Genomic DNA, 12,954 nt, shown 5'->3' on the forward strand with positions numbered 1-12,954 from the left:
ATAGAATTGGCTAGCGTTTATTTTTTCTAACTTGCCCTTTTTTCCGATACGATTGCTCACATACATCAAGCTGAAAATCGTTCAACCGTCCTGCGAAACGGTCACTTATTTCGCACATTGGCGTTGTCGTTTGGCAAGCGTTATGTTTTCGTTTTTTTTATTGTTACACCGTGTCCTAGCGTAGCTCCATCCGGTGCGACACACAAGCATCAGCAGCTTTGAACTTCACACACAAAAACCTGTGCATGTCACTGTTGGAACGGTAACTGCAGTCACGAACCATCGGTTCCTTCTTGATGGTACCAAAAAAAAAAAAAAAAACGAGAAGCAAGAAGAATCAACCGGTATTGGACACGAACGTTGCACGCGAGATTGCTTTACAGGACAGGTTCCGTTATGTTAAGCCCTTCTCAGTGCATTGGATTTCATGCGCCCTTCTGCAGTGGCCTGCATCCGACAGCAGCCCGTTGAAATAGATTAAGGGAAAAAAAGGTTAATATGAACGGGAGACGTTTCTCACCGAGCACGTGTTTATGTGTGCGTCAATGGGTATCTATCCACCGCGCGCACATTTTAGCTATGGAAAATGGGTTCACCCTGCCCACCAACGGCACATAGCTTTTCATTCCCTGGTGTGGTAGCCGGGTGCAGCAGGATGTTTTTCCTGCAATGTGAACCCGGCTGCCGGTTGTACGGGCATTGCCAAACAGCTCTAGTGCATATGAGTTTATTAGAACCGTTGTGTCCCCGTCAAGGCACCGTGGTTTGCGTCGTTTGCGTGCGTACAAAAGGATACCATCTATTGGCGGTTATCTGATCCACTAACAGACTGCGTTGCACACACACACACACACACACACACACACACACACACACACACACACACACACACACACACACACACACACACACACACACACACACACACAGACACAAACACGTTCATAAAAGGACACAAAAGTGCAACTGGCAACGGGACTACGGGGATGAAACGGGAGCTTACAGCTTCCTCCGCCCAAGCGGAAGCGAACCGGGCAACGCTATCGTGAGCGGGCGGAATGACAGCAGATTGAAACTGACTACACGGTCTGGAATGTCTCCGTCCATGCGATGGAGTGCTCCGAAGGGGTTGTTCAGTAGACGGAAGGACAGTGTGCGATGAAAGATACCGCCAGTTAACCGGGTAATGTGTGAAGCTTGGCTCCGTTATCATCGAGATTTATCTCTTTATCGAGCGCTTTGATTGTGTGTCGAGTGTGTGGTGGAGGCGCAGGGGCAGGAGAAAGGCTAACATATCTGTGGTATCTTTATTCGCCTCAATGGCCCTCTAAATAGGTTCATTTCCTGTTGAAACCCCCACACGCTTGGGCTTGGTGATGATTGGTGGTAGAAGAGGAAGAAGGGATGGAATGGGGTTGGCTTGCTTATTTCCTGTGTGGGCATGGATGGAGCCATACGCTGTGAGCGTATAAATGGTATGAAATTGGAAAAGAAGACAGTGCACATTTTAAACCGCTTTTCGATGGTGACGTTAAATGTTACATTTAAAGGAATATTTGTTTAAACATGTGATCGGAAACCATCATTATTACACCATGTGAAAAGAGAATAAAAAAAAGATTTACTTGCGGTTTTTAACAGCAGTAATGTATTCAATTAAACGTAAACTCATAAAATTAAAATGATCTTTCCATAATATAAAATGACTGCATTTCGAGGCATTTTCCAGAATCAGTCGTTTTCATTAAAATTTAACTTTTAAGAGTTATTAATATGATTCTTCTTCTTCTTCTTTGGCTCAACAACCGATGTCGGTCAAGGCCTGCCTGTACCCACTTGTGGGCTTGGCTTTCAATGACTAATTGATTCCCCCCCCATAGCAGGATAGTCAGTCCTACGTATGGCGGCGCGGTCTATTTTGGGATCGAACCCATGACGGGCATGTTGTTAAGTCGTACGAGTTGACGACTGTACTACGAGACCGGCTAATATATGATACAGTTTTTATGATACCGTATAAATATGATTACAGTTTTTTATTTACACTCTTAAGTACAACTGTTTCTCAGAATATGTGGAATCTGCCATCCATGCAATAACAAAAATCATTTATTAATCATACTCATTGGAATCGCCGAAATATACTCTACTTGCTTATCACTAAACTTAGTTAATAGCTCCGGTTTTGACTAAGATTTTTAACGAATTTCAGCAGGAACCTTTCTATAAGTGTTGAAAGTTCTCGTGGTTAACATCCATCCACAAAACGGGCTTCAAAAACGAAGCATCGAACTATCGTGGTATTTCCTATTTGGCTGCCTGCGCCAAAGTGTTCTAGCATCACATCTATGAACCATCAATTGCATCTGCCAGTAGATACATAGGGGCGGTCCCGTGGTACAGTCGTCGACTCAAACGTCTCAATAACATACCCGTCTTGGGTTCAAGCCTAGAATTGACCATCTCCCCGTAGCAAGGATTGACTATCCGGCTGTGTGGTAATGAATTAAGTCTCGAAAGCCTGTATAGGCCGGAATGTCCGCGTAGCAAAGTGGATGAATTTGTATTTATGTGATCGATCATATGTAGTTAGATTGGGTTCCCACCTATTCCGGCGTAACCCAGGACAGTAACCTAGAGCCTCTGTTGTTCCTGCTCTACATAAATTAATTGTTCACGGTACTCCCGGATAATTGTTGCCTACTTTGCGCAGATGATGCTAAAATCTATTGTCAAATTCGTGACCCAGAGGAACATCTTCGACTACAAACCACTAAGCGTCTGTATCGATAAGTGCGCCATAAGCTCATCCAGTCGGTCGAGAGCTCCAGTGCTGTTTAACTTCCAGTGCTGATAACCTTGAAAGAGTGTACTGCGTCAAGGATTTAGGAGGAACAAAAATAGTGGCAATCGGCTACTTGGTTTGGCCATAACCATGACGCGCGAACTTTGTGGTCCTATGTGTTTCAAGACACTGTATAATCAGACCGCTGCTGGAATTTGCTTGCTTTGTTTGGTGGCCCGCATCTACTCGGGCACTTGCGCTGCTAGAGTCCATTCAACGGAAGGCAACGCGCTTCGCCCACCATGAATGGCTCGTCTCGACTGCTGGACTAGGTGTTTGCTGCTTGGGATCCCGCCCCTCGCCGAATGTGTTGAGCACGGCAGAAATCTTGAACGGAACCAATGACTGCTCCCGAGCTGCTTTCGCGGATTTACCTTTCTATTCCTGCCAGAATACTCTGTCGCCGGCCAATACGGGCAGTCGTTGAAATCCGGATAACCTTTAGCTCTCGTAACCCCCTTCTTTGTATGTGCCGTTTATTAAATTCTGCTGACGATCTCTACGAGCCTAGAATGACTATAACAGAACTGAATTCACGTTTGAGTGTTCGAAATGCGTCCAAACATAACAATATATAAACGTTCTCTTCGTTATCTATTGTATATTGTAAACACAATTTAACTCCAAAGGGCATTATAAACCATTGATTTTAAACCATATATCATGAGCTGTTATTTGAAACAGCTCAATGGATTTTTTTATATAGCTTTAATGAATCATCCTCCTAAAACACGAAACAGAATATAATCTTCCTACCCATCCACAAAAGCAGCAAAACGTTACAGAAATTGTAACGCCACACATTCAATGGTTGAATTTCATTGGGCAAAAATCAATGGTGAAAAAGCAGAGGAAGAAGAAACCCCCAAATCAACCAACATACGACTGCTCAATTCGATGCTCATCAACGAACATGTCGAACCTTCGAACCTCTTCAATTTCCACAAAATTGGCTGTTAATGCCACTTGACAGGGAAAAGCGACACCATTTAGAGTGCCGGGCGCCCAACCGTACATCCCACGTCCGGAGAACCTAACCACGCCAGTCATGGGGGCCCGTTACAGCACGTATCATCCGGCCAGTGGGAATGGAATTAGCAGGAAAAGCCCCTCCCGAAAAGTCGACAAGTATCTCTATCACTTAGTCTCAATTCAATTAACCGAGGTGTGAGAGATGGTGTGCAGTGAGTGTGTGTGTGTGTGCGGAAGATCAAATCAGACTGCTTGGCAGCAGGTTTCCTTGGGAAAACTGACCCTCGCCGGCCACCGATACCAGGAACCGATGAGTTGGACTTCAAACGCATGGGCGCAGATAATTTATTTCGGTGTCCTTCCTGATTGGATTTGACTTGCTTTTTAAGCCAACCGAATCGATACGCCGTCTCGTTCCGTTCACGCATACACACACACCTACGCAGGGTCGGTTCGTGTCAAGATGTTATCCCGCACCGCTGTGAATGTGTGTTGGTTGTGGTGGGTCTCCCCCGACTGGTCGGGGACTGGTTTATTTATTCACGAAGGAAACACACACTTTCGCTCCAAATCGGAGGAGTTTGTCGTTGCCTCAAGGGTCGGTTTGGGATACGGTTCTATTTGTTTTTATCCTGCTAGCCAACGGTCGACGTTTGAACTTGTCGACCGGGATCGACTGTCCAGTATGTGGTCGGGATCGGTTCAGCTGACTGGCTACGGATTGGATTGGTGCCATTCAGCTTTTCCTCCACTCCATTATGTAACTAATTCACGAAATTGAGTTAAGTTTCATTGATTGCCAATTGATTGGTGTTAAACGGTGCAAGTTAGCATTACAAAGATCACGCCCCAAGCGTGTAGGACTATCGTTGTCGTATTGCTTACCCGTGCCGTGAAAAGAATTTCCTATGAAATCAAACAGCAAGAAAAAAGAACGATCGTTTCACTCCGTACAACTCTACCCTTACACCCACGCCGCACCCTTCATTCTGTACAATTCGGAAACATTCATTCTCATTAAGGGCTTGTTTGCGTTTGAAATGTGTCACCGGGTGGACGGAACGCCTCCGGACTGATTTCCCAGCAAATTAATTTCTATCCAATGCAAAAGATTTGACAGGAAGAGGATGTTTGTCGCTGTGTGCTTACCGGATATTATCATATCGCCTCGCTCCGTCGTCCAGTAATTGATTGATGCTGGGTACGCCTCCGTGTGACACTCGAGCACGACATCCTGGCCGACGTAAGCTCCCTCGAGCTGGTTCGGTATCGACAGCATCGGTGGAACTGGGTAGTTCAAGTGGAATGGAAAATGAAGAGAGGCATTAGCATCACGGGTCGAAAGTCAAACATAAACTAGCTATTGGTAGTGTAATCCATCAAAATCGTTTTGAATTAAGTCTTTGCAGGCTCCTTGCCGCTGAATTTAAATAATTTCACATTGAATTCTATATTTAGCTCTCGACCTTAACACATTCGAACAGTTCGGCGTATACTTACACTGTACCCTGAGTTGCACTCGCTTGCTGATGGACGGTGGGACGCCGTTCGATGCAACGCACAGGTACGCCGCCATGTGGAGTCTGCTGACCTTGGTTATGTGTAGTATTTCACCATCAACGACATTTACTGCGAAGTGAAAGAGTGACGCGTCAGTAACGTCAGCAAGGATTGAAAAATTGGAATCCATTTGTCTTACCATTTTCTCCACTGATGGCCATCTCGTCACCATCCTCCCGCCGCCACATCACGTACGGCTCGGGGAACCCCTTCGCCTTGCAGTTGAGCGTTACGTTGGTACCTTCGCGCACGACCATATCGTTGCTGGTCATCGATTCAATGATTGCGGGAGGAACTGGAAGTAAAATTATAGTGAAAAAGTATGTTGTTATAGAAATTTTAGTGTTGAACCGTACAAAGTTATATTCTTGAAACATTTCTATTAATTTTTCGATCAATTTTATAACTTAAGTACACATTTTCGGACACAAAAAATAGTGTTTCCTCTGACGAGAATGATTCACATTCCTGAAAATAATAAAGAACCGACATTCTAAAACAAATTCATCAAAATTGGTTACAAATTAAAATCGCGGTTACTGTTGAGAATCGCGCAATTAATACGTTGATACGCGCTTAGAATGTTGGTTGTATTACATACATTTAAAATATAAACATTTTCCATATTTAACTAAATATGGCTCAAATGTTTGCAATTGTGTTACATTATCCATCAGTAAGATGATGTAGAAAATTAAAAACCTTTCGTAATGGCTGGATATTGTATCAAAAATATCGAACAATTTGGTTTTAGGCGGAATAAATACAACCGCTTAAGGTTATTACAACATCCGAAAATAAAGTTATTCAAATATCATGACAAAAAATGCTTTTCACATATGACACAAACATCAGTCTCCTCTTCCATTGCATGCATTATAAAACATTCCTCTTGAAAAATATAGAATACTTTGTTTTAATCAGAACAAGCTGCTTTTTCCACGTATTATGCTGTATTCGTATGCAATAATTTATAATTAAAAACATCCCGATAACAACCATGTACACGAAAATCAAATCAAAATATGACATTTAAAAAATCACCGCTGATCAACCAACCACCCGCTCAACAAGCGTGTCAGCGCGTGCGAACCAGCGGGCCCCGGGGGCAGCGATGAAACATTAATTCGCAAAGCTCGGGCATTATCTCGCTGCTCGTAAACAATGCCCGGTGGCGATGCTTAATCGGGTGATGAAAATATTGAAAATGCACCACTGCCAGGCAGCAAGTGTGTGAATCCGGGACGTATCCGTACAGAGAGACAGATCGCTTGCAATGTTAACTTTACCCAGCACACACGCCGCACACTGAGAGGTCCAGTTGCTGTTGAGCATAAACAAACAGCCGACGGTGTCGTTAATCGTTCCCGGGCCGTCCCAGCGCCACCGTTTCGCACTGTTTGTTTGACCGCCGGCCACTGCAATAATGGTTCGTGCATAATGTGCAAAAGCATAAAGAGCTTTGCCGTTTTTCTTCCATTCCCCCCGCACTGCTGCTCTTTTCAGCCGTGCCGTTTTTGGTGATAGGTGATAATCGTGTGAGCAGAAGCACACCCCTTGCCGACCAGCACACCTTTGCTCTGGGTGGCTAATCCGTTAAGCAGCGTGGGGACGTTTGTTTTTTGATGTCTGGCCCGCATGATGTTTGGCCCCGGGCCGGTATCGGTTCACCCACACTGTGCGGAGGTGTGACACGGTTGTGATATGTTTGCGCGATAAATGCTGCACGCCGGCAGGGCAGATAAAGCTTAATCGCATTGCTGATGAATTGAATTTCTGTTATGCTTTCGGGGTGTAGGAAGGGCACAAACACAAACATACACACACACAAAAACACGCGGAACAATTTCCTATCGCTGCTATCGGAATGTTTTGGCGGTTAATGCAAATTGCATTGCGATCTCACCGTACCGTTGGCACTCAATTTACATTTCACAAGTCGATTAGTGTGATGGGCAATGTTGTGCAATAAAGCAGGAGTGAATGTTTCGCTCTGAGGGCTAGCAGGCGGAGCTGTATTAGTAGTGACACGTTTTGTACATTTCTAATCTTCCTTTGTGCGGCGAAGGTAAACAATAAGAAATTAATAATTTCTGGAATTGGACCTTTCAAGAGATGAAACGGAATTGCACATTTTTTTGTTGTTGTTGCAGAAAGCAGCACAAGCTTGAACGAATTATTATTTTTCCGCGAATCTCAATCTTTTGCAATTGAGCACTAATTGGCCGAGTGCTCACTCAAGCAGCTCTAGAATTCCTGGAATAGCTTATGTTTGTCTGTTAGGAGAGCGGTCGATATTTTTGTATCATCTTTCCATTTCCTGGAGCTTGAGGCTAACCAAAGTTCAACAAGAAACTAAGTTGTAGATTTTAATTTTGCCACGTTAGAATAACATTTGGATGGTGGCCTTTAAGTTTTCGGCTTCCGAAAGTTTAGATGAATGTTGGTAACTGACGTAAAAGACAAATATTATTTGTGAATATCGAATGCAAAACAGCTTCAAACATTGGTAAAAAGTAAATTGAAAACTTTAGAATGTACAAAAAAGGCAAAATACTACTTTTAATTATGATTTGTAGGGCGGTCCCATGGTACATTCGTCAACTCAAACGACTCAATAACATGCCCGTCATGAGTTCAAGCCTAGAATCGATCGCGTGGTACTGAATTATGTATAGGCCTGTATAGGCTGGCATATCTAAGTAGGACTTTACGCCAAATAGAAGGTAAAAAAATATGATTCGCAGAGGGCAATGTACGTAGTCAATCTAGATTTTTGTGATTTTGAAAGTAATTTTATTTTATTTTATTTTATTAATTGCTCGGCCACGTTTTGTTACAGCAATCGTGCTTACTGACTAAAGTGTACAATTATTCGGGAGTAAGAAGAGGCTGGAAGAGAGGTGGAAGGAGTTGATGGTGCGAGAAACGAGCGAAGACAGAGTCGGTAGGGCACAGGATAGGATAGGTTGAAATCGAACAGATCTGAAGTACTCTTAAAAGACGAAATAGCTCTTACAAAAGGCTCATTGTGAGCAAAACGTGTACGACATATAGGTTAGTGGAGACGAAAACGATTACGTAAGGTGCCACAAGACGCATACAAATGTAAGCGCGACAGAAGGGAAGGAGTATCAATCGTATTAAGCAATATGCCAGCAACGAAAGAAGCCTGAGCCACCGAGAGACGGTGCTCCAACTTAGAAAGGCCTAATAGAGTGCATCTATCGTCGTACGAAGGAAGCAGAATAGAGTGATTACGCAGCTACCTACGAAATACAACCCTCGTAAAACGTCTCTGGATCCTCTCAATCCTTTGGAGCAGAGATACTTGGACAGGAGACCAGATGATAGAGGCATATTCCAGTACGGAACGGACCCAGCAACAATAAAGGGACTTAAGACAGAAAGGATCGCGAATTTCAGTGGACATGCGACAAATATAACCAAGACTTTTGTTGGCCTTGTTGATGACATAGTCCGTATGCTCTTTGAAAGAAAGACTCGGGTCAAAGAAGACGCCAAGATACTTAGACAAGGACGCACGGGGAATAGAGGCATCTCAGACACTATAAGCATGAGTTATACTTGTAGAGGATCGGAAGAAAGACAAGACAGAACATTTTTCAAGACACAATACTAAATCGTAAGAAGCACACCATGTAGAGAATTTACTGTATTAGAGAATGAGTGTTAGAGAATCAGCTGTAGAATTTAAAGGAAGAAAATCTTCTGCCACATTTGAAAAGGGTCAGATAGTCTTTTTAACATAATTTGGAATTCTAGACGATAGTAATCGATAAAGTTGATTCTATGTGAAATTGAAATATTTATAAAGCAAACCTGTACAATGTAATTAGAAAATTATAAAAATTGAGTACATAATTCAACTTTTTTTCTTTTTCAGAGACACATTTTAAGGTTTCATTCTGGCATTTTGGCTGCCCTTGAGTGCCTTTAACGTGGTCTGCGATGATTATGTAAATTTGTAAAAATGTGTTTTTTTTTAGATAATTTCATCTAGATTTTTATGTTTGCTTTTAAAGTATAGATCGAGCTGCAATTACATACAGCTGTAGAAATCTGATATGTTTAGTTATTATATTTTTTTAAACTTGATTTAAACGTTCACCCAGCCAAAGCAAACGTCGAAATGACCCTCAACAACGTCATTTGTGAAGAATTGCAGTCCACCAACTAAAAGTCTAATGGTTTAATCATACTTCTACTCTTGCATTGAGTTCAGAATCTTATCACATTAAATTTTATTGAAAACCTCCAGCACTACTGGTAATTACTTTGCAGTGCCGAACGTAATTGCTATACTAACTAGCAACGGCTTCATAAGAATGACATAACAGAATTGAATTACAAGCCCTGCAATCGGTGTGGTGCACTGTTTACCATTGCGCCATACTTACCCACAACCTGTAAGTAGCCCTTGCGAGATCTCATGGGATCGGTGTTGACCTGGCACATGTACCAGCCCCGGTCGCTCTCCTCCACCTCCCGGATGTGCAGGTACCAAGACCGGTGGTCGTTATAGGTGAGGCTAATGCGTGGGTTCTGCGTTATCACGTTGTGGTGTATCGAGAGGATGGTTTGCGTGTCTACCCGCACCCAGGCCACCTGCAATGAAACGATACAGCAGCAGAGCAACGAAGGGAGAGAAGTGGTAAGAAAATATGTTGAATAAATAAGCGGGTGGAGGTCAGAAAAGGGTTGGAGGGTGGAAGGTATAGCATGGGCAAAAGATGATACGTTGCGTGCTTAAACCGGCGCACCAACCCACATCGGTAGCACATCGATGAGTTTGTCGATGTCACAGCTTGATTCAAACGTCCCCCGTCCCTCCTTTTGGTGGTACTCGTGGTCGGTCCTTGTCCTCGCCCTGTTCACCCACACACCCGACCGTAACCTGGGGCAGGTTGTGTGTTGTCGTAATAAATAACAAATTGAATAATAATATAAATTGCTTAATTCAAACTTTGCCACTGCATGAATAATGAATTTTAGAAATTGAATAAATCTCTATGTTTGTTGTGTGTACTACTGGCGGGCTAGCCTTCGCCTTACCATCCAGCCCAGCCAAGGGGCGCCGTTGACATCGACATCGAGCAAAGTGCAAATGAAATTACCATCAATCGGCAACGAAGCCAAGCAGGAAAAGGTGTACCAGCGTGCCGGTGCGGTCCGCCCGTGTCGTAAAACCCACCAAAGACGGCATAAGCTCCCCCAGCGCGGCACACACCGAGGGACAAAACTACGTATAATTCACCGAAATGGCGCAACCCAACTCACGGGAGAGAGAGAGAATGTGTGCGGAGTGAGAGATGAGAATCTGAGGATGAGTGGTTGGCAGCTAGTCAGGAGGTTCGCTGCTGTAACTGCTTCTTAACGGCCACTGCCGGGCACGTTCTCTGCTCACGGGCGTATAATGGTCACCCGAAAAACGGGGGGACCCAACCGTGGACGGTTCGTTTCGTTCTCGGTCCGGTGCAAAGAACGGCGCAATTTGGCGGACTGTTTCTTGGCCACCATCACGGACGGAAAGCGACAGCTGGGACGAAATCCAATTGACGCCTCATTAACCTGTCTGCCGTGACCGTGACAGCAGGGCTCTGTGACACTGTGAGCCTCCGGCACGAGGCTGGAGTTGCCCGTTCGACGGGGGTTTTCAGGTCATCATCGTCTTCGTCAAGCTTGCAGCGGTAAAAACTTTGCGAACAGAAGTTCTCGCAGTAACGGTGGGAGTGTTGCAAATGTCGATTCGCACGAAAAAGGCGAAAGTCGTTCATGTCTTACAAAAAGATTTATAAGGTAACCATTAGGTGAGGGAGTCTTTCTTTTGGTTGCTTTGGTGGTTGCTTTTGAGCCATTTGCTATCCTTGGGGCACTTAAAGCTCGTTTTGAAGTAGATTTTTTAAGCATATAAAGTACAATAAACTCGATTTCGATACAATTTTGTTTAAATATAAATAAATTCAAATATTTATTCCAGTATGTTGCCTTTTCTTGCTATTTGCATCTGAGTCATTAAGTTTGTTTTTAAGAGATCAATGTTTAACTATTTGTGTTTTGTTGCTTATAATATTTAAAATAATTTCAATTCGCTGCTCTCAGAAACAGTACATTTCACTTTTCGTCACTTTAATAACTTCTAATCACATAATGACGTAATTGTAACGCCGATAGTAATAAGATATAGTAATCACTCTGATTTTAGATATTTTCATAGAGTCTTGCAAGTTGGCATACAGTTTAATGTAAGAGAATGTAGTGCAAAAACATTAAATTTTAGTAGATTTTTCACAAACGACAATAAAATCAAAGTCGGTTGAACGTTAAACTAAGATAAAATGAAATCATAGTTGGCAAAATCTGTTTAAATACTTGCTTTGTTTAATAATGATTTCCTAATGGAAATTAAAATATTTAACAAAAACGAAAAAAAAACAAAAATATGTGCGTTTGAGGCATCTATTGATGCAAACAGTAAAATAAACTAATACAATAAACTAATATAATTACTGCACTGCCCGTCCGTGATGACCGATGTTCGTACGTTTGCTCAACCACAACTCGCTTACAGAAATTCCACCTGTGAAGGGTTATTATATATTCAACAGTGCTGCAATGTGCCTCAACCCCGTGAGTGAGCTAGTTACACACATCCACATATGGATCATCGTATTTGTGACTCAATTGAATAGCATTACGGAGTTTTGTGCACCGGAAAAAAGGGAAATATCCGTTAGACTTTCCACCCAGCCACCGTTCCACGAGCATCCGGTAGCTTGCTCGTGCTTCAAACGAAATCAAAAGAATCTCACCCACCAGCTCCGATAACGAATCCGTCAGATCATGGAAAATAAAATTCAAACATAGACAAACACATGCTCGTATGTGCGTGTTTGTGTCTGCTATTTGGCTGGCTATATCCGTGCCGTAATGCAACCGTGCTTCAGCGATGGCCCTTTTCCTTACGTTCGTATGCTTTTGTATAGATCTCCAAGGAGCGCTTCTGGAAGGGACGAGCCAGCACCAAACTGGACCTCGGAAACCAACACCGTACGCTCGCAACGAGCGCAAAGGGCAATACCATCACATAAAGGATGAAAAGGGGAAAATTTCAACCGGACCGGAAACCAGATCGGATACCGAGCCAAATATCCTTGCCCTTCCGTTCGGTGTGTGAGTGTGTGTGTGTGTGTATGGGTGGAACTGGTTGGAACACTAAAATTGGAAGGCAAACGAGTGGATTGAAACGATTTCTTTAACTGTACAGCGTGCGAAAAACCATCAGCAGCGGTCCCGAACCGAGGACGGCCACTTTTTGTGTTGCTCGAGAACGTGAGGGAGAGTAAGCAGCAGCAAAAAAAGCTCCTCTTCAAACACTCCAACACACACACACACACATACAGACGCACTGAAGAAAGTGGAGAAGAAGAAAAAATACACCGTGTGGCCGATATACACGTTGGATTGAGTAATACTCCGGTAAGAGTTTCAGGGTTTTATTCCATTTATATTCAAATTTTATCAATTTATTCTGCAAATAAAAAGGGGACGTTGAG

The 12,954-nt window shown here is 43.3% G+C and overlaps 1 protein-coding gene across 2 annotated transcripts in view; it reads right to left on the reverse strand.

The window, feature by feature from the left end:
* LOC120957587 (lachesin) overlaps window positions 1-12,954 on the reverse strand; it is a 117,835-nt gene that overhangs the window by 15,473 nt on the left and 89,408 nt on the right. For both annotated transcript variants that reach the window (XM_040379869.2, XM_049608557.1), the window contains exons 5-8: window positions 9,799-10,006; window positions 5,517-5,672; window positions 5,318-5,446; window positions 4,967-5,104 (exon numbers count right to left, since the gene is read on the reverse strand). In XM_040379869.2, coding sequence (XP_040235803.1) covers window positions 4,967-5,104; window positions 5,318-5,446; window positions 5,517-5,672; window positions 9,799-10,006 — 631 coding nt within the window. The remainder of the gene's footprint in view (window positions 1-4,966; window positions 5,105-5,317; window positions 5,447-5,516; window positions 5,673-9,798; window positions 10,007-12,954) is intronic.

The sequence above is a fragment of the Anopheles coluzzii genome, chromosome 3 (assembly GCF_943734685.1).
Source record: "Anopheles coluzzii chromosome 3, AcolN3, whole genome shotgun sequence".
NCBI lineage: Eukaryota > Metazoa > Arthropoda > Insecta > Diptera > Culicidae > Anopheles > Anopheles coluzzii.